Source organism: Harpia harpyja, chromosome W (assembly GCF_026419915.1).
Source record: "Harpia harpyja isolate bHarHar1 chromosome W, bHarHar1 primary haplotype, whole genome shotgun sequence".
NCBI classification, from domain to species: domain Eukaryota; kingdom Metazoa; phylum Chordata; class Aves; order Accipitriformes; family Accipitridae; genus Harpia; species Harpia harpyja.
In genome coordinates, this window is record NC_068968.1 from 12042283 (window position 1) to 12069737 (window position 27455).

At 44.8% G+C, this 27455-nt stretch overlaps 2 protein-coding genes across 2 annotated transcripts; both read right to left on the reverse strand.

Moving 5' to 3' along the window:
- Nucleotides 1-19548: 19548 nt before the first annotated feature.
- On the reverse strand, nucleotides 19549-20576 carry LOC128136272 (protein NYNRIN-like). Its single transcript, XM_052775522.1, is given in 2 exon segments — nucleotides 19549-20111; nucleotides 20114-20576. Coding segments are annotated over 2 exon segments (846 nt in total). The 5' UTR covers nucleotides 20439-20576; the 3' UTR covers nucleotides 19549-19590.
- Nucleotides 20577-21148: 572 nt separating this feature from the next.
- LOC128136274 (ribonuclease H-like) lies at nucleotides 21149-21989 on the reverse strand. The gene has a single exon (XM_052775523.1). The coding sequence runs from the start codon at nucleotides 21774-21776 to the stop codon at nucleotides 21402-21404; it is 375 nt and encodes a 124-aa protein (XP_052631483.1). The 5' UTR covers nucleotides 21777-21989; the 3' UTR covers nucleotides 21149-21401.
- Between the last annotated feature and the right edge of the window lie 5466 nt (nucleotides 21990-27455).

Genomic DNA, 27455 nt, shown 5'->3' on the forward strand with positions numbered 1-27455 from the left:
TGCCTTTTTAACTGGCAGAATTGGGGTATTATATTCAGATTCACATTCTTTCAGTAAACCGTATTTCAAAAATTTCTTAATAATTGGCATTAACCCAATTCTAGCCTCTAGTTGTAAGGGATATTGTTTTTGTCTTACCACAGTCGCTTCTGACTTGAGCTCAACCTTTACCGGACTGGCATTTTTGGCTCTTCCCGGCACTTCCCCTGCCCAAACGAGGGGTATCACTGCGTCCTCTACCTCGGGAGGAATTTTCCCACTTACATGTTCATTTTCTGTCAAGAAAAACACAGTTGCTTGGACAAATTTAGATTCAGGTATTATCACATCAACTTCCTTTCCTTTAAACTTTATTTCTGCCTCAAACTTTTCCAATAGATCTCTCCCTAGTAAAGGTTTCAAAGCTCCTGGTAAATATAAAAATTGGTGAGTTACCCATTGTTTCCCATTTTTAAATCTGAGGGGCTTGAAAAAGGGTCTGGTTTCAGCTTTCCCTGTCGCACCAACAACCTTAATTTCTTTGTTACTGAAGTCAAATCCCCGAGTATTTAAGACTGAATAAGTTGCCCCTGTATCCACTAAGAATGCTACTTCAGTTTGATCTTCCCCCAGCTTCATTTTAACCAGAGGCTCCGCTGGGGAAGATCCCTCCGGTTCCCTTCATTCGACATTATTAACAGGTAACACTGGAGTGGTTTCTCTGCCTCTTAGGGGACAACGGGGACACTCGTTTCCAATGTCCATGCTCCTTACAATATGCACATTGAGTTCCCCCTAGTGGGGATCTAGCCATTCCCAACAGATTCGGACCTATTTCCTGTCCTTGTCTACTTCCCCTGATTCCAGACCTGAATTCTCCTTGAAATCCGCCCTGATTCCCCGAGGACCCTTCCAACACTGCCACTAACCGAGCATTAACTCTATCGTTAGTCTGATCCCTATTTCTATAAGCCTTCCATGCCACATCTAACAGTTTTCCCCAGTCTCTAGCATCAGCCCCTTGTAGTTTTTGCAATTTTCTCCTAATATCATCGGCTGATTGTCCAATAAACAGAGGTGCCAACTGGTTTTTCCCTTCCTCGGAATCAGGATCTATAGTGGTATATTTCCGAGCAACCTTTTTTAATTTATTTAAAAAGTCTATGGGAGATTCTTTCCGATATTGCCTTATTTCATATAGCTTAGACATATTTATTGCTTTCGGCATTGCATTTCTAATACCAAATAGAATCCATTTCTGGTAATTTATTAAAAGTCCTCTTGGACCAGGCTCATTTGGATCCCACCTAGGATCTGCTGAGGGAAGATTTTGTTCCACTGCCCCCTGTAACACCCCCGAGGCTATCTGCGCCTCCACATGGGTTCTAGCAGCCCTCCGAATCATATCCTTCTCCGTACTATCAAAAAGCACCTGCATTATTGCTTCAATGTCCCTCCAATCGGGATCCTGCATTTTTATCATCATCTCAAAAGCATTCGCTGCTTTCTCCGGATCCTCTCTATAGCTACCGGCCGCCATTTTCCAGTTAGTAAGATCCACAATTGAAAACGGCACCTTCACTGTCACCGGACCCTCATTCCCGACAGCCTGACGCAGGGGAGCTTGTAGCACTCCCCCTTGTCGGTTCCGAGTCCTTTCTGCCATAGGTGTTCCTCCTACAGCCCCTCGTTCAGCTTCCCCAACAGGATCTTCACCCCCCGCTGCCCCAAGACATCTGTTATTCAGTCTGCGCCTGGGAGCTACTAATGATTCTAAATCCTCCTCCTTATTTTCCTCCGTAAGCTTCAAACATCTTTGCCCAATACTACATGCCGAACAACATCTTTTTAAGATCGCATTTCCTTTCCTATCCTTTTCCAAAGCTAAGACCAAAGGATCACTAGGGGCTAAGTTAATTCCGCACTTTTTCTGCCATTCTGGGTGGTTTCTCAGAGTGAAAAACATATGCTACTTCATCCCTTTTTCCTTCCCTTCTCAAGAAGAGATGTTTTCCCACAATGCGACAGGACCCATCAGTGAACAGGGCATATTGCCTCTCATTTTCTGGCAGTTTATTATACAGTGGGGCCTCTTCAGCCCGTGTCACCTCCTCCCCTGGCGACATTCCAAAATCTTTGCCTTCTGACCAGTCCATGATCACTTCCACAATTCCTGGGCGATCGGGGTTTCCTATGCGAGCCCGTTGTGTGATCAGTGCAATCCACTCACTCCACGTGGCATCAGCTGCATGATGCGTAGAGGAGACCTCCCATTTGAACATCCAGCCCAGCACTGGCAGTCGGGGTGCTAAGAGGAGCTGTGTTTCAGTACCAACCACTTCTGAGGCAGCTCGAACTCCTTCATATGCTGCCAATATTTCTTTTTCAGTTGGAGTATAGCGAGCCTCGGATCCTCGATATCCTCAACTCCAAAACCCCAGGGGTTGGCCTCGGGTCTCCCCAGGTGCCTTCTGCCAGAGGCTCCAGGTAGGGCCATTCTCCCCGGCTGCAGTATAGAGCACATTTTTAACATCTTGTCCTGCCTGGACTGGCCCAAGGGCTACTGCATGAACAATCTCCTGCTTCATTTGTTCAAAGGCTTGTCATTGTTCAGGGCCTCATTTAAAGTCGTTCTTCTTCCGGGTCACTTGATAGAGAGGGCTTACAATCAGACTGTAATTTGGAATATGCATTCTCCAAAAACCCACAACACCTAAGAAAGCCTGTGTTTCCTTTTTATTAGTCGGTGGGGACATAGCTGCTATTTTGTTGATCACATCCATTGGGATCTGATAATGTCCATCTTGCCATTTTATTCCTAAAAACTGGATCTCCTGTGCAGGTCCCTTGACCTTACTTTCTTTTATGGCAAAAGCGGCTTTCAGAAGGATTTGGATTATTTTCTTCCCTTTCTCAAAAACTGCTCCTGCCATGTTGCCCCATACGATGATGTCATCAATGTATTGCAGGTGTTCTGGAGCTTCACCTTTTTCCAGTGCAGCCTGGATTAGTCCATGGTAAATGGTGGGTCTGCGTTTCCACCCCTGGGGCAGTCGATTCCAGGTGTACTGGACGCCCCTCCAAGTGAAAGCAAACTGTGGCCTGCACTCTGCTGCCAAAGGGATTGAGAAAAACGCATTAGCAATGTCAGTTGTGGCGTACCACTTGGCTGCCTTTGATTTGAATTCGTATTGAAGTTCTAACATATCTGGCACAGCAGCACTCAGCAGTGGCGTGACTTCATTCAGGCCACGATAGTCAACTGTTTGTCTCCACTCCCCATTAGATTTCCGCATGGGCCATATGGGACTATAAAAGGGTGAGCGAGTCTTGCTGATCGCTCCTTGGCTCTCCAATTGGCAAATCAGCTTATGAATGGGAATCAGGGAGTCTCGGTTGGTGCAATATTGCTGCCGGTGCACCGTCGTGGTAGCAATTGGCACGTGTTGTTCTTCAACCCTCAGCAACCCCACAACCGAAGGGTCCTCAGAGAGGCCGGGCAAGGCGGACAGCTGTTCAGTGCCCTCCGTCTCCAAGGCAGCTATACCAAAGGCCCAACGGTACCCCTTTGGGTCCTTAAAATACCCTCTCCTGAGATAGTCTATGCCAAGGATGCACGGGGCCTCTGGGCCAGTCACAATGGGGTGTTTATGCCACTCATTCCCGGTTAGACTCACTTCAGCTTCCAATACGGTTAGCTCTTGGGATCCCCCTGTCACACCAGAGATACAGATGGGTTCTGCCCCTTTATAACTTGATGGCATTAGGGTGCATTGTGCACCAGTGTCTACTAGAGCCTTATATTCCTGTGGGTCTGATGTGCCAGGCCATCGAATCCACACTGTCCAGTAGACCCCGTTGTCCCTTTCCTCCACCTGGCTGGAGGCAGGGCCCCTCTAATCCTGGTTAGAGTATCCATTACTCACGTTTCGCACACATGAATCAGAAGTCCCTTCAAGAGGATCAGAAATGAGATCAGCCCTTCTACTGCGTCTGGGGGACTGCTCATGGGAAACTGGAGCAGCATTTTTCCAAGAAGAATCCTCTTTTCTGATTGCTTTTTCTCGCAACTCCCGTACCCGTGCATCCAGGACTGAGGTAGGTTCTCCATCCCACTTCCTCATGTCCTCTCCATGGTCACGCAGGTAAAACCACAGGTTAGCCTGTCATGTGTACTTTCTATCTCCTCTCTCTTGGGCAGAGGAGTGCTCACTCCTAATAGCTGCGATGCGGGCCTGTACAGGTGGGGAGAAGGACATATCCACTTTGAATTGCTGGAACTCTCGGGACAATTCCTCTACAGCTGAGACACAGGCCCATAGGGAGGAAGAGAGACTTCCTTCGTATTGCCGGAGTTGGACAGCCAGTTCGTCCACCGTTTGTCCATAGCCTTCTTTCCAGGACATTACTGCCAATGAGTTGGCATAGGTTGGTGGTGCACTTTGTAGAAACTTCCGCCACATGGGCTGTGTGCATTGGACTTCATCTGGATCTGTGGGTGACTGCCCATTTTCTGGATCATTATAAATCATCTCCAGCACAGCTAATTCCCTCAGGTACTGGATACCTCTCTCCATGGTGGTCCACTTGCCTTGGTGACATGTAACATCATCCTTGAAGGGGTACCTTTCCTTCACACCTGACAGAAGTTGCCTCCAGAGGCTGAGGACTTGTGTTTTTCTCCCAATCGCCTTGTCAATGCCCCCTTCCCTAGACAGGGATCCCAACTGCTTGGCTTCCTTACCCTCTAATTCCAAACTACTGGCCCCATTATCCCAGCATCGGAGCAGCCAGGTAACAATGTGCTCACCTGGGTGGTGGCCAAAATCTTTTCCTATGTCACACAACTCACTCAGGGATAGATATCAGGTGATTATTTCAGGTTCTGCCTCTTCCTCCTGTTCTCGTGATGACCCTGGTTCACTTTCATCCCTGCCTAAGCAAACCGATTTCTTTGTGTGTTTCTTCTTCTGTACAGGGGCGACTGATACTGGCACAGGTTGGTTCTCTGGTTCAGCTGCAGTGCCTGTCGCCAGGGTAGGTGTAGCCACGGTGCCTGTAGCCCTGTTTTCCATCTTTTCCCCCTGAGGGTGCTGCCTAATATCAAGCAGTGTTTGGTAGATACTGGCCAGGGCCCAGCACAGTGCAGGAAGTTGTGCATCTCTGGAACAGCCACAGCATTTTCCTTTCAAATATTCTACCACTTCATGAGGGTTCTGTAGTTGTTCGGGAGTGAACTTCCAAGCCACTGGAGGTGAGAAGTTCTCTAGATACCTGCCCATATCCTCCCACATGCCGTGCCACCCATGAATATCCAGCTTTGGGGCAGATCTCTGGGTGGTATTCTTAAAAAACCTTTTTGTAGCCCTAAACAAGACCTGAAACATATTCAGGAGACATAGCACTAACAGCATGCTGGCTTGTGCATCCCAAGGATATTCAAAAGCCTCAAAAGCTGTTGTAATTAGCTGGAAGGAGAAAAGGGAGGTGAACGAACGGGGGGAAGCATCCCCCCCGACTTCCCCATGGATTGGGTGTGATTACCAATAAATTCCGATAGAAGGCGCCCGAAGTATGGAAATGATATCACTGCTGCATACAGATACCAGCTTAACCTCATGACCAGTGATGTAATCATTTCATAAGTTGACATTGCCCAGTACAGCAAAATGATAATCTTGATCCCTCTCCCAGAGGTGATAAACGTAACCGCAGGGAATACACAGAGCATATAAGAACTTACACAACGCCACCATGTGAACAAATGAACCAACATTGTGACTAGCAACTATTTATCTAATATATGACAAATTTGTTTCAACACGCTCTGGCCAGATCTGTCGTTATCTCAACCCTTCGTGCCCCGCGTTGGGCGCCAGAAAGGACTGTCGTGGTTTCAACCTAGCCGGTAACAAAGGACCACGCAGCCGCTTGCTCACTCCTCCCCGCCCCCCTCCGGTGGGATGGGGAGGAGAATCAGAAAGGAGAAAAGAAAAAAAACCGGAACCTCGTGGGTTGAGATAAGGACAATTTACTGGGACAACACAAAAAGAGAAGTTAGAACAACAACAACGGTACTAATAAAAGAATATACAAAATGAGTGATGCACAGTGCAACTGCTCACCACCCAGAACCCGATGCTCCACCACTTCCCCCACCAAAAGCCGAGAGCTCCCCTCCTAGCCCGCTCCCCATTTATATACTGAGCATGATGTCACATGGTATGGAATAGCTCCTTGGCTAGTTCAGGTCAGCTGTCCTGGCTGTGCCCCCTCCCAGGTTCCTGTGAAAATTAACTCTATCCCAGCTGAACCCAGGACACAAAGGATTGTTATGCTCCATTGGGGGCTCTGATGATGCTGTTATAATACTGTCAACCTGCTTTTTGACAAATGTATTAAGTATTCATTTAGCTCTTGAGCTAAAGCTCAGATGATACTCAGGGTTAGGGGTTGGGGAGAGATAAAGCATAGAGCTGCAAGAGAAGAGGGATGGGAAAGGGGATCCTGTAAGGAAGGGGGAGATATTGCAAAAAGAATTCTCCACTGAGAACTTTTTCTTATGAATCATCTGACAGAACACAAGTCAACATTATTACAACAGCAATGTCAGAGTCCCCATCTGAGTATAACAGTCCATTGTCCCAGAAGCTATTTAAAACACTGAAATAAAGCTGTCCTTTCCCTTGATAATCTGCATTCCAGAACAAACTGGCAAAATATAAACAGTGGAATGAATAAATAAGCAATATGGGGTGGAAGCAAAGATCAGATAATGCTTTATGCAGGGGGAAGAAACAATTTGATACAGGCTTATACCTTGCTCTGAATTACAATTTCATATTCATCATAGGTATATAGTTGCTGAAAATTGTCATGGTAACTAAGCTGAGGATAGGATGTGTAGTGAGTGTTTTGTGATTAAATCATTAATGGCCAAATGATCATCCTACAAAACATTAGCTGATGCTGTCTTCAGTACTTACTGTAATAGCACAATAACTATTCCTTTGGGGAAACAGTCTTATTTAATGGAACAGTCACTTCAAAGCAAGATAAATCAGAGTAGTGTTTACTTAAGTTTCAGTTGCCTGAACCTTTCCTTTTACCTATGTGACGGGTACCCCCTGCTCCCGACCCCTGGTAATATAGTTAGCATAACTAACACCATTTTATGAGGCAAGCAGCCTTTCTTTGTGACCGAGCGGGTCACGTATTGCTTCCCTTCCCCCTCATTCTCAGGCCCTGAAGGTCCTGTGAACCAAGTAGACAAAACCAAACAGATTTCTTCTTCCCCTTCCTACCGGCCTCGAGATTCCTGGGCGCTAGGCCAATTACTCCCTTCCTTGCTGGCCTTGAAGGTCCAGGGCACCTGGCCAACCAGGTGGTGGTGATGACCCCATCACAGAACAGGGAAGTGTAACAGCACACAGAGCACTGTCTATAAAATCAAGCAGTTACACGTCCTAAGGGGGGGAACTTGGACCAGAACTGCTGCTGGACAGTGAGACCCATGACCTGACACCCCCCCCCCCCCCCCCGGCCAGGGATGCCTCCACCATTGTCTGCTTCCTCTGAGGATTGAGTGACTCGTATTCTTTTATATGATTTTTGAGTCTAAATTATGATTGTTATATTGATACAGAAAACTGTGTATTAAGATTTGACCCAATCTGCAGAGGGTCCAGGTGATTAGAAATTATAAGTTAGGTTGCATTATAAATTCTGTATTACACTACTTATAAATTGTGCTACATTGATTCTGCTTGTAGAAATCCTATGCTATTCTAATCATAAATTCTATGCTATACAAATCATAATATCCTGTTAAGAAAATAAAGCTTTAATATTAACTATGATTTAGTGTCGTCATTATTCTGCCAAGGATCCCTAAAAGAACCTGTCTGTCCCCTTAGTGTCAGGTGATACCTACTAATTTGCTGACACTAAAGGGACTAAAAATTCTACTCATTAGTCCATATTAACTGTAAAAGTATAATGGTAGTGGGTACCTGTAAAATATCAAAAAATAGGCAGTAAACATATAGGCCGTAGATACTTAGAAGCAGTAGGTGACAATAATTTGATTATGAGACAGACTGAATAAGAGGTTTTTCAAGACCAGAAATTTGGGAAGCTTTTCTCCATATAACTTCTTTTAAAGAGATAAGGCATAGTAGCTAGATATTGCCTTACCCATTTGTATGGTTATGTGTATTGTCACGTTTTATTTAAATTATCACAATGGAGGCCATTTATATTTGATCTAGACTTACTCCACCTCCAGCCAACTTGCAATTAGCTTGAATTATGGTAACTTTTCTGTGAATCTTACTGAAGTACAACTGGGAGGGGAAATATGGGCTATTTGAACATATAGAACTTTAGCTAATTGAAAGGATGGATTCATATGGGATTGTCACAGCCAAAACCTATCATCTTTAATTCTTTGCTGATAATTCAATCTTTTCCTTTATAACTGCTGTGGAATAATTGCTGGAGGTGACTTATTGATATGTCCCCTTCTTAAGGGAAGGTAAACCTCCAGGGTGGAATGCAGTGGATATGCACAAAATCTGTTACATAATAATTCCCTAAGCAACATAACCTGCAACCTTAGATGTTAGCAACACCAGGGGAGCTTGGTATGCTGACTTTGAGGAACAACACGGAGGGTGGAGCAGAGTGGAGACACTGCGGCCAGGCTCTGTGATATCATCACAGGGATAGGGAACTGGAACAATAGGAACAAGAATGGAAGGTCCCTGCACTGAATCCACTGAAGCAAGGAGGTGAAATAATGGGGGTTCTGTCAACCTACTGCCTTACTTCTGATTTATATCATAAGTGCCCAGTTCTGGAGTAGTGACACACTAAATCATGTCCTCTGGGTGAACTTTGCTCATTATAATCTCATTATAATACCAAAACACACCTCCATCCCAAAAGCTACCCACCTTCAAGGTGTGACCACCCCTCACTGAGCATGCGCTCTGATTTTTCTCTAGCATATACCTTTAAAAGTAAAGCGAGGAGATTTTACACCAATCATAATAAAGGTATGTATGACTAGAGTCACTCAAGCTCCACCTAAAAATAAGAAAATAGTATAAAAGGGCTTAAGAGAGGAGGAATGCTAGGGAAGATATCATCATGGACAGGTCAGGAGGACATTGCTGACTTCTGGGATCAGTTGACGGGATGAACCTCTCTTCCCCCCCCATAGGGATGCCTATTGGGTGAGATTTGAACCCTCGGTCATACAGAGTGCTTCCCCGGGAAACTTAGAAATCTCTAGAGTTTTTTTTCCATAATTTAACGCTTTTGTAGTTGACTGTATTATTCATATTCTTGGTACTTGCACGTGCTTTGCAGACAGTGTATTTATTACTGGCAATCCAAAAGAACCTGTACTCCTGTTGCTTTAATAAACTGTACTGTTCATTAAATCTAGCCATGATAGTTCGTTGAACACGACCAAACTCCCTAAGTCTGGTAATTCTAGTTCGTTGAACGCGACTAGATTGAAAGTACAGTGCGCTATTTGTGCATCCATAATCGTGGTGGTACAATATATTGAATGCGACTGGACTTATAGCTTCGAATTGGGCATCACTCAGAATCTAAGCCTAGCCGCCCCCAGCCCCTCTGATATCTGAGGACAAGCTGGAATGCAAGGGGGTTTGTTTTCTGCCAAACTTCGTTACGTTTTAATGCAACAGGAGTCTACCTAGCCAACGTAGTTCCTGGGCCAACATACTAAGTTGTTTGGGAAGAACGAGCCCTGGCTTAGACTGTTGCCTGTGAGGCAAAAAAGGCAGCTTGGACTTTGACAAACTAATATGCTTGTTATGCAGAGCTTCGGTGCACAGCACACTGTACTTAGTGACTGCTGTGAGATCAATGGGCCAAGAATGGCTGGTATGGGACTAGATGGTTTCAACCACCACCTGAATTCTAGTAGGAGATTTCAGTGGTCTTAATCAGTGATAATATTAAGGTGGTAAAGTAAATCAGACCCAATTCTGGTTTTCAGTCCTTGTTCCTATTGCTGTTTAATGTAAAACAGTTATGGGATTAGAAAAAAAGGAGTGAACTTGAGAATAGATGGTGAAACCTGGAATTCTTTTCATCATCCCAGATAAGCATGTTGATGTAATGAGTTATGACTTGTCCTTGTTGCTCCTCTTGCTTCTGTACATATTGCTTTTTTTTGCTGAAGGTTTTTATCATAGACATCCATGAGAGATGGAAGATATGGGCGATATTCTAATTTTCAGTTATTTTGTGGAGACCTGGCCATGGGTAATTAGACCTGCTCAAGCAAGAAATTTGAAGTGCTGCACTGTTTAATATCTGGACATGAGAGACTGAAAGAGTTAATGTCTCAAACATTGTGGTGGGGCAAGTTCTGCTTAAGGATGAACAAACCCTGCATAGCAACGAACCACAGGTGAAAAGAAGGCAATCAGCACAGATCAGCACAGGACATCAGCAACAGGACAGGGAGGGTGTGGGGAGGGTGTGCAGCTCTGTAGTGGGTTGACCCTGGCTGGATGCCAGGTGCCCACCAAAGCCGCTCTATCACTCCCCCTTCTTAACTGGACAGGGGGGAAGAAAATATAACAAAAGGCTCGTGGGTCAAGATAAGGACAGTTTAATAAACTGAAAGCCAAGGTCGCGCGCAAAAGCAAAGAAAAACAAATGATATTATTCTCTACTTCCCATCAGCAGGCGATGTCTAGCCACTTCCTGGGAAGCAGGGCTTCAGTACATGTAGTGGTTGCTCCGGAAGACAAAAAATGCCCCCCTTCCGTCTCCCTTTACTTAGCTTTTATATCTGAGCTGATGTCATATGGTATGGAATATCTGTTTGGTTAGTTTAGGTCAGCTGTCCTGGTTATGTCCCCTCCCGAGATCTCGCCCTGCCCCAGCCTGCCGTTGAGGGGGGGGCAAAAATGTTGGAGAGACAGCCTTGATGCTGTGCCAGCACTGCTCAGCAGTAGCCAAAACACTGGTGTGTTATCAACACCTTTCTAGCTACTGATGCAGAGCACAGTGCTATGAGGGCTGCTATGGGGAGAATTAACTAACTCCATCTCAGCCAGACCCAATACAATCTCCACCCCTTATTCCATACCATTTGCATCATGCTCAGGTCCCACATAATTTAATACAGATATCTTCTAACCATGCCATTGTATTTAATTCTCATTACTGAAATCCCTTCTTACCAACACTTACAACTGAAACTACATACCTAAACCACTTTTATACCCAACATACAGATTTATACATTCTTATTAATTACTATCCCCTGTCCTTTAACAGATAGATATTCCATGGGCTTCTTCCACTCCTCCAGATGTTCACACACAGGTTATGATTTGGGCCCCATCCATCAAGATGAGTGGTCAGGACAGGAGAAGCAGTATGTTTGATCGTTGGGCACCAACACCGGCTTGGTTTGGGTCACCGATGCACTTGTCTGGTTCCTTATGAAGTTCACTCCTCTGCAGTTCAGATCATTCCTGCTACATTACTTCCTACAACATACAACTCACATCACAGATTATTTTTCCCTCAAGGTTAAATGTCCTTGAGGCACACACTGGGTCTCCCCATCCTTCCGCATTACCCACCAAGTACACCCAGGTCCCTGAGCAAAGACAATCCCACGAATGGGTTTGCCTTTTCCCATGGGAGGAGAAATCCACACTGCCTTCCCCAGCCACTTCCCCATGTGCACTACGGGGACCTTATCTCCTCCCACAGTATGTAGGGGTTTTGTTTGGGCAGGACCAGGACGGTTAGCAGACCCTCTGGTGTTAACTAGCCAAGTGGCTTCTGCTAAATTTGTATCCCAATGCTTCCATGTCCCACTGCCTAGCGCTCTCAACATAGTCTTCAACAGTCCATTATATCTCTCAATTTTTCCAGATGCTTGTGGGTGATAGGGTATGTGGTACACCCACTCGATGCCGTGTTTCTTTGCCCAGGAGCTTATGAGGTTATTTCGGAAATGAGTCCCATTGTCTGATTCAATTCTTTCCGGGGTACCATGTCGCCATAAAATTTGCCTTTCGAGGCCCAAGAAAGCAATCAGCGATCCTCCAGGCATAGAAGAACTGAAACGACCTCCCTTGACTCTGGTGAGGGGACTTCTGTTCTGATACGCTGTTCTGATATGCTGAGCAGGGCAGCTCACCATGCATGGCCAAAGATCAAACAATGGTCACATTGTCCCGATCCGTCAGGGAAGGTTTCGATATGATCCCAAGGGCGAGATTAAGACACAAACGAGGTCAAATGCCATATACCCAAAAGAGCTTTTATTATCAAAAGTAGAAAACAGTAGTGATAGGATAGAATGGAAGAAAAGGCAGTCGGAATAGAGTTGCAAGATTAGTCACCACCATGGATCCAGCGGCATCCCGTTGGTCCTCAGTCTTCAATTCTTCGGTGGTGGGTGCACACCATGGCTTGTTGCCACAGTTTTTTATAGGGTATAGTCCGATGCATGCACATACGTACTGTTCATGCACTGTTCACGCGCTGCAAGTTTCGTCTATCACACCACCTTCGGGTGATCAACACCAGAAACCAGTATCTTATCTCAAAGACTACAGTTTCCGTGAGAATGGTAGTCTCCACATTCCTGCATGCTTCGCCAGCTCCGGCCTGTCTCCTTCCCTGGAGGCCTCAGTGGCCTGATAATCTGTCTTTATGGACAGAGGAGTGTCCTGCTTAAACAAGCCATCTCTGGGATAAGTGGCTAGTCACAGCAAACAATCCTTGAGACGAATGGCTTGAGATGATAGTCCAGTCTCTCACAACAAACAATCTTTGAGACAAATAGCTCGAGATAACAATTCAGTCTCTCACACCACCCCTTGGCTCAAAGATTGCTTCGGGACCCATGGCGGTTTTGAGAAAAGATAGTTACATAGAAAAGGCCAGAAAAGAGCATCTCATATAATTCGTACTACTGACGGCATGGTTTGATGCACAGCGCGAATTTGTTTAACACCGTCAGGTGAAACAGTAGTTACAAATTGCATATTAGTTACAACATGTTGAATCAATTGTATAAAACATGGAATGATACATGGTAAAAACAACAACATGGCAAAACCACACAACAAATAAAATAGGATTTGTTTAACCCATGGACCACCAGGGAGCCAGGAAAACATACCAATGTCCCAGCCTTTCCATGTCTGGACAGGAACATGGGCCAGCTTTCGTATTCCCATGGTAATTTGTTTAACAATTTGCCCACTGTCATCAATTTTTAAGCAACAGTTAGAATCATTTAGTTTGATGTCACATGATGTCACATGGTATGGAATAGCTCCTTGGCTAGTTCAGGTCAGCTGTCCTGGCTGTGCCCCCTCCCAGGTTCCTGTGAAAATTAACTCTATCCCAGCTGAACCCAGGACAAAACTGCATACAACAGAAATGTTTATTCCTTCTCCAACCTCTTCCTTATTCCAGTATAGAGGGGAAAATGGAGTATAGTTCAAGGCTTCAAGAAGAGGTATATTGAAAATAACAGCCACAGATGAAGTTTCTTTGTCCACTTCAACTCCTCACTTCAGGCTCATGTATGTTCTGTCAATAAATTGGCTCAAAATGGCAGAACTCCCTGTATTCTGATTTAATGCACACAGAACTTGCCACATGCTGCATTCTACAGTTCAGGATTAAAATCCAAAACAACCATTTAAAAATAAAGAAAACAAAACTATTTCCAGATAAGAGTGTAAACCAACACAGTTTTGTATCTGCAGCTAGCCTGTAACCAACACTATCAACTATTGGACACACAGGGGGAGCAGTAAAGAGAGAGGAGCTCAGATCATTCCCCATGTCTGAGAACTATTTCTGGAGAAAGAGAGCAGGTCAAGAAAGTTCTGTTCTTCAAGGCTTTGTAACAACACTATGGTATTACAGTACTATAGGGACAACTTCTATCCAAGATAAGAAGTGACACGTACCCCACCCCCAGCTTCTGGTGGATGTCTCCTCCCCCTGCAGGGAGCCACGTGTTCCGTTTGACCTGTAAGTCACTCCCCTTTTCCAGTCACATTCACATGGTCTGTTTTGACAGGCTGACAGGACCAGCCACCCTTTCCAGTTTACCCAAAAGTACATCAGACCAAGAAGTCCTTTCCCCCTACATGCATGTATGGCCACCATTTTGTTTCAGCCAACGTTTTATGGGAGACAGCTGTCATTTTGTTAAATATCATAACCCATGTGTTTTCATACTGCTCTGTGATTAGCTGACAGCCATTTCTTGACATCATCATGTCCATGTGCTCCCCGGTCACCCTGTGATTGGCAGGCAGAACTAGCCACCCCTACCAGCATCATAGAATCATAGAATCATTTAGGTTGGAAAAGACCCTTAAGATCATCGAGTCCAACCGTAAACCTAACACCACCAAGTCCACCACTAAACCATGTCCCTAAGTGCTATGTCTACATGTCCTTTAAATACCTCCAGGGATGGTGACTCCACCAAATAGATTAGCATATGTTAAGTAGTTCTCGGATGTCTAATGAATATGTAGATAATGTAAAGATAAAAACTGCTTAGTTTTCGAACACGGGGCGCCACCTTTGCGAAACAATTCATGTGTGCGCCCAGCACTGCAATAAACAATGCATGCTTTCTAAAACTCTTAAATCGAGTCTTAGAGAGTTTCCTCGACTGACTTTTTCAGTAACTGTGGGAGAAATTGTGGGAGAACGAAGGAAACTGCATAAGGCACTGAAACTGCATAAGGCACAACTGTTATTCTTTGTTTGCTAGCACAAGACACCACTGTTCTTTGTTATAAGTTTGCTGAAGTAAGCACAAAAAGTAGAACAAGGTCGGGCATACGTGACTGATAACAGGAGGGCAACGTGACCGAAGACAGGGTGCAAGACAGCATGCAGGCAGAGGAAACTATTAGCGTGATAAGAAGACTTTATCCAATTAGACTATTGTTTAAGCGCGTGAACGGCACATGTTAACCAATCAACAAATGGCTTATGTGTGAGTAGATATTAGAAACATATATAAGCGAGTGTTGCGCAGTTAATAAACGGAGAAACCGTTTGATCCACAGTATCTGTGTTGGTCCGTTTTCTCCCCAGGGCGAGTCCCTGGCGATGCGTTGTTTTCCCTAGATTGTCGCAGCAGAGAAAGTGCGGCAAGTAACATTTTGGCACCCGAGATGGGACTTTGCTTCTGAATCTTGACGGATCCGTGGGATCGCAGGACCTCCAGCCGGCACCGAGGGATTCTGGGGGACAACCTCCGATCCCCGGACCGAAGAGCTCGGAGCAACAAGATCCCCTGGTAAGACAATGAAAAGGCATTTTTCTGGTTATTGTTTCTGGTTCTGGATCTGGAAAAGCCCGTAAAACGGATATATGTTTTAATCCCATGGGGTATTTTAATATTATTTCTGTTCAGGAAGTGTGCACACTCTGGTTCTGGTTATTGGGGTTCAAGTCCCCATCTGGTTTTGAAAATTGGGGTTCGAGTCCCCTCTTTGGGAAACATCGGTTTATTCCTGGATTTATGAATGAATTATGTTCTGTTGTCATGTATTGGAATTCCTTGTCTATTGTTGATATTTGTCTGTGTTCTGTATTTTTGTGCTAAAAAGAACTGTTTTATTCCTTGTGTATGTCCTGGTTTCAGCAGGGATAGAATTAATTGTCTTCCAGGACAGTGTATAATGGGGGCGGGTTTGTCAAAAGACGGAATTCTGAAAAAGTCCCCGCTGGGTTGTATACTTCAGCACTGGAAGCAGATAGGGGGATCACCTGGTGGGTCAACTAAAAGGGAGGACCTAGTTAAATATTGTAATCAGTGGTGGCCACTCTATAAATTGGATGAAGGGGTAAAATGGCCGGTTAATGGGACTTTGGATTACAACACTCATTTACAGTTAATATCTCTTTTTGAGAAGGGAAGGAAAAAGGGATGAAGTAGCATATGTTTTTCACTCTGAGAAACCACCCAGAATGGCAGAAAAAGTGCGGAATTAACTTAGCCCCTAGTGATCCTTTGGTCTTAGCTTTGGAAAAGGATAGGAAAGGAAATGCGATCTTAAAAAGATGTTGTTCGGCATGTAGTATTGGGCAAAGATGTTTGAAGCTTACGGAGGAAAATAAGGAGGAGGATTTAGAATCATTAGTAGCTCCCAGGCGCAGACTGAATAACAGATGTCTTGGGGCAGCGGGGGGTGAAGATCCTGTTGGGGAAGCTGAACGAGGGGCTGTAGGAGGAACACCTATGGCAGAAAGGACTCGGAACCGACAAGGGGGAGTGCTACAAGCTCCCCTGCGTCAGGCTGTCGGGAATGAGGGTCCGGTGACAGTGAAGGTGCCGTTTTCAATTGTGGATCTTACTAACTGGAAAATGGCGGCCGGTAGCTATAGAGAGGATCCGGAGAAAGCAGCGAATGCTTTTGAGATGATGATAAAAATGCAGGATCCCGATTGGAGGGACATTGAAGCAATAATGCAGGTGCTTTTTGATAGTACGGAGAAGGATATGATTCGGAGGGCTGCTAGAACCCATGTGGAGGCGCAGATAGCCTCGGGGGTGTTACAGGGGGCAGTGGAACAAAATCTTCCCTCAGCAGATCCTAGGTGGGATCCAAATGAGCCTGGTCCAAGAGGACTTTTAATAAATTACCAGAAATGGATTCTATTTGGTATTAGAAATGCAATGCCGAAAGCAATAAATATGTCTAAGCTATATGAAATAAGGCAATATCGGAAAGAATCTCCCATAGACTTTTTAAATAAATTAAAAAAGGTTGCTCGGAAATATACCACTATAGATCCTGATTCCGAGGAAGGGAAAAACCAGTTGGCACCTCTGTTTATTGGACAATCAGCCGATGATATTAGGAGAAAATTGCAAAAACTACAAGGGGCTGATGCTAGAGACTGGGGAAAACTGTTAGATGTGGCATGGAAGGCTTATAGAAATAGGGATCAGACTAACGATAGAGTTAATGCTCGGTTAGTGGCAGTGTTGGAAGGGTCCTCGGGGAATCAGGGCGGATTTCAAGGAGAATTCAGGTCTGGAATCAGGGGAAGTAGACAAGGACAGGAAATAGGTCCGAATCTGTTGGGAATGGCTAGATCCCCACTAGGGGGAACTCAATGTGCATATTGTAAGGAGCATGGACATTGGAAACGAGTGTCCCCGTTGTCCCCTAAGAGGCAGAGAAACCACTCCAGTGTTACCTGTTAATAATGTCGAATGAAGGGAACCGGAGGGATCTTCCCCAGCGGAGCCTCTGGTTAAAATGAAGCTGGGGGAAGATCAAACTGAAGTAGCATTCTTAGTGGATACAGGGGCAACTTATTCAGTCTTAAATACTCGGGGATTTGACTTCAGTAACAAAGAAATTAAGGTTGTTGGTGCGACAGGGAAAGCTGAAACCAGACCCTTTTTCAAGCCCCTCAGATTTAAAAATGGGAAACAATGGGTAACTCACCAATTTTTATATTTACCAGGAGCTTTGAAACCTTTACTAGGGAGAGATCTATTGGAAAAGTTTGAGGCAGAAATAAAGTTTAAAGGAAAGGAAGTTGATGTGATAATACCTGAATCTAAATTTGTCCAAGCGACTGTGTTTTTCTTGACAGAAAATGAACATGTAAGTGGGAAAATTCCTCCCGAGGTAGAGGACGCAGTGATACCCCTCGTTTGGGCAGGGGAAGTGCCGGGAAGAGCCAAAAATGCCAGTCCGGTAAAGGTTGAGCTCAAGTCAGAAGCGACTGTGGTAAGACAAAAACAATATCCCTTACAACTAGAGGCTAGAATTGGGTTAATGCCAATTATTAAGAAATTTTTGAAATACGGTTTACTGAAAGAATGTGAATCTGAATATAATACCCCAATTCTGCCAGTTAAAAAGGCAGGTGGAAAGAGTTACCGATTAGTTCAGGATTTAAGGGCTGTTAATCAGATTACACAGGACATATATCCAGTAGTAGCAAACCCCTATACTTTGTTAACCACTTTAACTGAGAATCAAGAGTGGTTTACTGTTCTAGACTTAAAAGATGCCTTCTTCTGCACACCTCTTGAATTGGAGAGTCAAACTTTGTTTGCCTTTGAATGGGAAAATCCGGAAACTGGTTGAAAAGCACAATATACTTGGACTATTTTGCCACAGGGCTTCAAGAACAGCCCTACAATATTTGGAAATCAATTAGCTAAAGAATTAGAAACCTGGAAGTTAGATCACAAAGAAGGAACTGTATTACAATATGTGGATGATATATTGATAGCTGCAGAAACTCAAAAGGAATGTATACAAACAACAATCAGTTTATTAAATTACCTGGGACTGAGCGGTTATAAAGTTTCAAGAGAAAAAGCACAAGTAGTGACGTGCGGAAACAGGCTCCACAATCAGTGAGATTGTAAAGTAGGTATGTTCATTCAGCGCTGGGCAGCACGGGGGGTAGTCCCACCAAAGTCGTGCGCGCCTGACTCGGCAGTTTGCTTCAAATTTATACAATCAAGTGTTACATATTCACAATACGCCTATACATATGCATGACCTATCCCCACTTCATATTAAAATGAGTTCCGAGAGGTCATTTCCATAGTCTCCTCTCAACTGCGCTTGCGCAGTGCCTCTTTATGGTGGTCGTCTGGTGGTCGCAGAGATGAAGATAGACGACTCCTCTTCATCACCGCTAGTAACCTCTTTTCTTGCGCAGGCTCAGTGGTTTCTTGGCATTCACCCCAGCCGCAAGACCAGTCTTGGCTGGCTCTTGGGGCCAGCTCCTGCTTCTTATCAGGAACTGTCTCTGCCTCATTGGCTGGTCCTTGGGACCAGCTCTTCTTATCAAGGACTGTCTCTGCCTCAGCTAATTTCAACAATGTAAGCGCTAAACATCATCTTTCATCCCCCTTTATTATATCTACTGAGATTCTTTTGACTCCCCTTGTCTCAGTCCCCCCTTCTCTAGAAAATAGTAAATTCTTTTACTATATCTAATCCTAGTACTTCTAATACATTGTTTCCCTATCTAGCATCCTCTCAAAATATTTGTTGGACTCCAGCTTCCGTTGTAATTGATTCTTCTTCCATTCACTGTAAGTCTCCTGTACTCTTACAGCACCAAAAGCCACATCGAACCACTATGCAAAGGACCACAGACAAGAGAATGATGATTATTACAGTGACAAACAATTGCTTCAACCATGCCAAATTTGGCAACCAGGAGGTTAATTTTTCCCATATCTCAGTGAATCCCCATGAAGTGTCATCTTGTGACATTAAATGTAAAAGTTGGGTTTGTTTCCAAATTTGAGAGAGGTCTGTTTCTATTCGTCTCTCTTGGTTAACATAGGTGCAGCAGCGTTCATTACGAGGGACGTGTTATTAAAAGCTGCTGCTATCACAGAGGTGTTAGAAAAGACTGTAGCAATTATGGGGTAGCCCCGTCCGAGACCCTTAGGAAAATGTGAACATATCCAGCAGTTTGATTCGCTATTTTTGCAATACTCTCGTGGAGTTGAATACACATTCCCATCCCATGCTACGCTCCTTGTCCCCACAGTTGCCCATATTACCGCGTAAAAACTAAGTGTCCATCGGGTTTTGTGGTGACTTTCCATGGAGTTTTGGGTGTCTTTTTCACTCTGGTGTGATGAATCCAGGCGTTCTGTTCCTTGATTCTGATTGCAGTAAAGGAGGTGAGTAGTACTTGGAATGGTCCTTCCCACTGTGGCTCCAGAGTTTTTTCTGTAAGAGACTTTATATACACATAATCTCCTGGTTGTATATTATGTACAGGTCCATCCAAACCTCTCCCTCGAGTCCCAGCCACATGCTTCCTGATTTTATTAAGTTGCTTACCTAATGCTACCATGTAAGAAGTCATAATTTCATCCCCCGCTTGTACAGACACCCCTCTCTGTATCCCATAGGGTTGTCCATACAGGATTTCAAAGGGGCTCAGTCCTTCTTTCGCCCTTGGTCTTGTTCGTATACGCAAAAGGGCTAAAGGGAGAGACTGAGGCCATGTCAAATTTGCTGCTTGTCCTAATTTCACAATTTGCTGTTTGATTAAGTGGTTCATTTTTTCACTTGACCACTCGACTGGGGGTGATATGGAGTATGAAGCTGCCAATCTATACCCAAATGGCAGCTAATTTGTTGTATTATTTTTGAGACAAAATGTGGTCCTCTGTCAGAGGACATGGTTGCTGGAACCCCAAAACGTGGTATTATCTCTTGCACCAGTATTTTAGTTACCTCCCGAGCTTTAGCCGTTCTTGTTGGGAATGCTTCTGGCCAACCTGAGAAGGTATCAGTTAATACCAATAAATATCGATACCCCCCTTTTCTTGGAAGTTCTGTAAAATCAATTTGCCATTGTTGTCCAGGCCCATTGCCTTTTCCAATCTGGCCCATTTCCGGCTTGGGGGTATTCTTAGGATTAGTCTGGAGGCAAAGATCACACTGTTGAGTCACCTGTCTCACCGTGGTGTATAAATTTCTAGCCACGATTTCTCTTATCAAATGATTATACAGAGCCTCTGTTCCCCAATGTCTTTTCCTATGTTCCTTGTTGACGCGGAAGTCACGGACACTGCACACAATCAATATGATCAAGCAGATGCCACTTTATTGCCAAGATAGCTCAGTTTATATGTTCATTCTAGTTACTGTTCACGCATAAGCAAATTAGAGATTGGTTAGCATGAGCTGTCCACGCGCCTAGTTACACCTAGTGATTGGTTATAACAACACTGTACACACGCATAAACATAAGGCATAATTGGTTGTATTAACTAAAACATGCGAAACTTGTCTCAGTCTAATTGGTCAAGATAAGCTGTGGAATTGAGGTTCTTTGCCAAGTTCCCTTTATCGTGGAATGCGCACCTGTGTTCTTCTAATTGGCATCTTTCTTTTTTTGTCTTCTTGTTTATTCTGTTCAAGGCCTTCTAAAGGCATCTGGAATGCTCTTACTACCGTTAGCTAAATATGTGTCCACAAGCAAAGCATCCTTGAAGTCTGCTGCCTACAAAACATCCTTGGCTCACAAATTGATCAATTCTATCGAGTCTGGATTGTTCACTGTGTGCCCATTACTTTCCAAGTATCCCACAGTTCCTCCCGTATCAAATGCCATAATAAGCAAGAGGGAACGATTAGCTTTCCCTGTGGGGTATGAGCCCACCCCTCTTCATTATATGACCCTTCTAAATCTGTAATGAGCTTCTGATCTTCCTTGGTGTATTCTGGCTTACCTTCTAGGGAGATCTGCCTATCAGGAATTAAGGCCCCTTCTATTTTTACCTTTGTTTTGGCCACTTGTCTTGCCTCTCTGTCCGCCAGCTCATTCCCTTTTTCCAAATCTGAGCTCACTTTCTAGTGTGCCTTAATATGCATAATTGCCACTTTCTTAGGGAGCTGGACAGCTTCCAGTAACTTCAGAATTTCTTCTGCGTGTTTGATATTTTTCCCTTGGGAATTCAATAGTCCTCTCTCCTTCCAAATTGCTCCATGTGCGTGTACAACTCCAAAGGCATATTTTGAGTCTGTATAAATGTTCACAACTTTGCCCTGGGCCAATTCCAGGGCGCGGGTTAGAGCAATTATTTCTGCCTTCTGTGCGGAGGTGTTCATGGGCAAAGCCCCTGATTCTACTACCTCTTGGCTGGTGGTGACGGCGTATCCCGCATGTCGATTACCATTTAGGACGTAACTGCTTCTGTCTGTGAACCAAGTTTCCCCGTTTTCCATGGGGCTGTCTTTCAGGTCTGGGCGACTGGCGTAGGTTGCTTCGATGGTTTCCAGGCAGTCATGATGTACCGGTTCTCCTGTGTTCCCGCTGAGAAAAGAAGCTGGGTTGACAATGTTAGTGACTACAATCTCCACATCATCCTGCTCTACCAATATAGCTTGATATCTCAGGAATCTTTGCGGAGAGAGCCAATGTCCACCCTTTGCTTCCAGTACTGCTGATACTGTGTGAGGCACCAAAACAGTCATTTTCTGGCCCAGAGTAAACTTTCGAGCTTCCTGTATGTTCAGTATCACAGCCGCAACCGCCCGCAGGCATCCAGGCCAACCTTTTGCAGTCGTGTCTAACTGCTTAGAGAGGTAGGCAACTGCCCGTCAATATGGACCCAGGTTTTGTGCTAATATTCCCAGGGCAATGCCCTGCTTCTCGTGGGAGTAAAGAAGAAACGGCTTGCTTACATCTGGGAGTCCTAAGGCCGGGGCCGACATCAAAGCCTTTTTCAGTAGCTCAAAGGCTCGTTCGGTCTCCTTGTTCCACTCAAGGTGTTTCTGCTCAGTGGCTGTCAGCGCATACAGTGGTTTAACAAGCAATCCATAATTATAGATCCACAATCGGCACCACCCCGTCATTCCCAGAAAAGTCCGCAACTCTTTTACTGTCTGAGGTGTCTGAGTTTGGCATATTGCCTCTTTACGGGCCTGTCCCAAAGTTCTTTGTCCCGCACTAATTTCATAGCCCAAATAATTCACTTTACGCTGCATTACTTGGGCTTTCTTCTTGGATACCCGGTACCCCTGGAGTCCCAGGAAATTCAACAGACTCACCGTCCATGTCATACAATCTTTCTCTGTTTTGGTGGCGATCAGGATATCATCCACATACTGCAACAGCTTTCCCTCCTCAGACGGGGTTTCCCAGGATTCTAAGTCTTTCGCAAGCTGATTGCCGAAAATGGTAGGACTGTTCTTAAATCCTTGTGGCAACACCGTCCAAGTGAGCTGGGTCTTTCGACCACTCTTGGGGGTTTCCCATTCAGATGCAAATAGTTTTTGGCTGGCCTCGTGGAGAGGGAGGCAAAAGAAAGCATCCTTCAAATCTAAAACAGTAAACCAAGTCAATTCAGGTGTTAACACGGTCAACAGGGTATATGGGTTCGCCACTACTGGGTAAAGATCTTCAGTTATCTTATTCACCGCCCGTAAGTCTTGGACCACCCGATATGACCCATCGGGCTTCCGAACAGGTAATATAGGGGTATTGAATTCAGACTCACACTCTTTTAATAATCCCAACTGCAAAAATTTTTCTATCACCGGCCGGATTCCTTCTCTGTCTTCCTTCTTTAGGGGATATTGTTTAATTCTTACCGGCTTTCGGCCTTCCTTGATCCTGACTTCAACAGGTGGAGCACTTTTCGCTCTTCCGGGTGCATCGGTAGCCCATACCCCTGGGTACACTTGGTTTAAGATGTCCTCGTTAATGCTTCCTTCTAGGGGGACACTGGTTAAGGTTAGGCTCAATATTTGAATATATTGCTGATCTTTTACCTCCAGAGTAATTTCTCCCTTTTCGAATACAATTTTTGCTCCCAATTGTTCCAACAAGTCCTTTCCCAAAAGTGCCTTTGGGGAGTTGGGCATATATAAAAATTTATGAATGCCCCACTGTTTTCCTAATTTATATTCTAAAGGTTTACAAAAATATGCCTTTTCACTTTGGCCAGTCGCTCCTTTCACCATGACATAATCATCTCCCGGGGCATCAAAGCTTGATTCAGAACCGAGTATGTTGCTCCTGTATCTACCAAAAATTCTACCTCTTGTTGTGTTTTCCCTAGCTTAATTATAACCAGTGGATCCGCTAGGGTAGATTCCCCAGGTTCCCGTCAATCTCCCTTCACATGGGCTACCGTTCCTCCTGTTTGAGCCCTCTGATCCTCCTTCTTGTTCCTTGGGCATTCCTTTTTCCAATGACCGAATTTCTTACACAAAGCGCATCGATCCTTGCCCAGTCGGGGCAAGTCTCGTCTAGGCCCTCTTCCTCTTTCTTCCTGGATAACAGCCATTAATTTCCTTTGCCCTTGCCTATATCCTTCTTCTCTGTTACTAAATACTCTCCATGCTTCATCCAACAATATTTCTAAATTCCTACCCTCTGTAGGGCGTAATTTCTGAAGTTTGCGCCTTATATCCCCTGTAGGTTGACCCAAAAACAGGGAGACCAATTGTTGTACTCCTACCTCTGACCCAGGATCCAGCGGTGTGCTGTGGCGCATCACATCCCTCAGTCGATCCAGGAATTCGGATGGAGACTCAGAAGGACTCTGTTTGACTGCATATAAAGCTGACCAATTTATAGTTTTGGGGATTGCTCTCTCCATTCCTTTTGTAATTCACTCCTGATACCCCTGCAATCTTTCCATATGTGCAGATCTATTAACATCCCACTTTGGGTCTTGGAGAGGGAAATATTCCTTAATGTCCCCTCCTGTAATCTTATCATGATCTTCAGCAAGGTTCCCTGCTGTTTTTAAAATCAGCTGTTTCTCTGTCTCAGTCATCTATTCCAATAATAGCTGTATATCCTTCCAATCAGGGTTATGCTGTTTTACAATAAATTGGAAATGCTTAGTTACACTTATCGGATCACTCCTATAATCTTTTGCAACCTTTTTCCATTCCCCTAGGTCAGCAGTAGAAAAGGGTACTTTGATTAACATTGTCCCACCATCCGGCCCCACCGCCTCTCGGAGAGGTGCTTGTCTGTTCGGGGGGGTCGGAGTTCTATCCGAGTCTGCATCCTGTTCCTGTGGTCGAGGGGGAGGCTTAAACAAATCAGTTAGATCTTGTTCTGGTACCTGATGGATTTTATTTGTCTTTGTACATCTTTGTCCAATATTACATGCCGAACAACACCGCCTCAGTTTACCCCTAAGCTCCTTGTTGTTTTCTCGCTCAAGTGCAAGCACCATGGGGTCCTGTGGGGGTACCATTCCACAGTCCCTTTGCCACTCCGGATGGTTTCGGAGGGTGAAGAACATGTCTGCATACGAAACCTCATCTCGTTTTCCTTCTCTCCTTAAAAACAGCATTAGTTGTAATAGAATATTATAATCTATTGACCCATTAAGTGGCTACTTAGCATCACCTTCTAACTTATACAACGGCCACCACTGATTGCAATATTTAATAAGGTTCTTTTTACTTTCCATACCTCTGGTCCCAACAATATCTTTCCAGTGGGCAATTACACAACCCAGAGGACTCTTCCTCAATACTCCTCCTTGATTGTTTCCCATTTTATAACTTCTCCTAATGATTCTTAAGTTTGATTTTGGCTTCTCCTTTTAATAAGCTTCCATGCAAATTGTTCCTTACACTTCTTTATAGTCTTCTCCCAGTTTTCCTCCCACACGTCCCAAATTTCTGGAATTAAATTTTCCCTTACACACACCAATCTCACTATTTCGGATTCTTGGTGAGCTCTTTCCCAATCATAAAAGTGTGGAATTTGAGGAAAACACTCAAGGCAGTCTGGTTTCCGTCTGCTAGATGTACAGTACCACCTTCTCCCACAAGATTTACACTTCAACAAAACCCAAGCCGGATGCCAATTATTATATAGTCCAGTTGCAAGCCCACATACAAAGCAGGGAATCACCCCTATTAATACGTAAAGACATTCACACATTTACAAACATACATACACCTATAAATTTCAACATATCATTTCCACACACCCACACAAAATCTTTAACATAAAATTTCCAAACATTCACATCATACAATCATCGCTCCAGTTGACAACCTTTCAGCAGCTGCAAAAACGTACCAAGCGCAATTGCGAGGGGGTGCGCTTACCCTTCTCCTGCCTCTTATATACCAGTCATCGACAGGTCCGTCCTGGCTCCCAATTCTGGGATGTAGCGGTCACCCTGGATTTGCTCGATCTACCCCCAAGATCGCTAGCGGCCGCTCTATCGGTCAGCAAATCCCCCCCTTGTTACCATACAGGGTACCCTCCTCCCATACGGGGACTACGCTGCACGCCAGACGTCTCTGCGCGATTTACCAGCTGCCCCGGCCCGTACGATTTACAGGCTCCCTTTGTGACACATACCGTTTGGTCGCGGCTTCAGGAGGTTGTTGTCTGCTCCCGCGGTGAGCGGCTGGCAGCGGAGGCTCCTCCGAGGAAAGTGCTCGGGGCGCGCCTAGGGGCGTCCGCTCCGCAGTCGCTCCCGCAGCCGAGCAGACAGTCTCCTGGCTGGCTCGCCAAAACTGACGTGCGGAAAACAGACTCCACAATCAGTGAGACTGTAAAGTAGGTATGTTCATTCAGCGCTGGGCAGCACAGGGGGTAGTCCCACCAAAGTCGTGCGCGCCTGACTCGGCAGTTTGCTTCAAATTTATACAATCAAGTGTTACATATTCACAATACGCCTATACATATGCATGACCTATCCCCGCTTCATATTAAAATGAGTTCCGAGAGGTCATTTCCATAGTCTCCTCTCAACTGCGCTTGCGCAGTGCCTCTTTATGGTGGTCGTCTGGTGGTCGCAGAGATGAAGATAGACGACTCCTCTTCATCACCGCTAGTAACCTCTTTTCTTGCGCAGGCTCAGTGGTTTCTTGGCATTCACCTCAGCCGCAAGACCAGTCTTGGCTGGCTCTTGGGGCCAGCTCCTGCTTCTTATCAGGAACTGTCTCTGCCTCATTGGCTGGTTCTTGGGACCAGCTCTTCTTATCAAGGACTGTCTCTGCCTCAGCTAATTTCAACAATGTAAGCGCTAAACATCATCTTTCATCCCCCTTTATTATATCTACTGAGATTCTTTTGACTCCCCTTGTCTCAGTAGTGCAAACGTCTGTAACTTATTTGGGATTTGAAATTCTGAAAGGACAAAGGAGATTGGGTACAGAACGAAAGGAAGCTATTTGTCAACTTCCAGAACCTAAAAGTGCCTATGAATTGCAAACATTCCTTGGAATGGTGGGCTGGTGTCGTCTGTGGATAGAAAATTACGGACTTATGGTAAAACCTCTATATGAACTATTGAAGTCCTTGCCACCTGGACATTTGGAATGGACAGACGACACCAGGAATGCCTTTATACAAACAAAGAGAGCTTTAATGAAAGCTCCAGCTTTGGGACTGCCTGATTTAACTAAAATTTTTGAACTGTTTGTACATGAGCGGCAAGCTGTGGCTTTGGGAGTTCTCTCTCAAACATTGGGAGGCAGTAGACGAGCTGTTGCCTACTTTTCCAAACAATTGGATAATGTCAGTAAAGGATGGCCAGGATGCCTAAAGGCAGTGGCGGCTACTGTATTATTAATCCAAGAGGCACGAAAGTTAACATTGGGACAGAGGATGACAGTTTATGTCCCGCACATGGTTGCTACGGTTCTGGACCAAAAAGGTGGACATTGGCTTTCCCCGAGCAGGATATTGAAGTATCAGGCTGTGTTACTTGAACAGGATGATGTTACCTTAAAAACAATGGCAGTTGCGAATCCTGCAACTTTTCTATCAGCTCAACAGGTTGAAAAGGAACTTGTGCATGATTGCTTGCGCACTGTGGAAGAAGCGTATGCTAGTAGGCCGGATTTGAAGGACATGCCTTTGATTGACCCAGAGTGGGAATTGTATTCCAACGGAAGTAGTTTTGTGAGGGA

What these genes read in the sequence shown, in the direction of transcription:
- LOC128136274 (XM_052775523.1), bottom strand. Translation starts at nt 21,776, where the DNA reads ATGGAAAACGGGGAAACTTGGTTCACAGACAGAAGCAGTTACGTCCTA.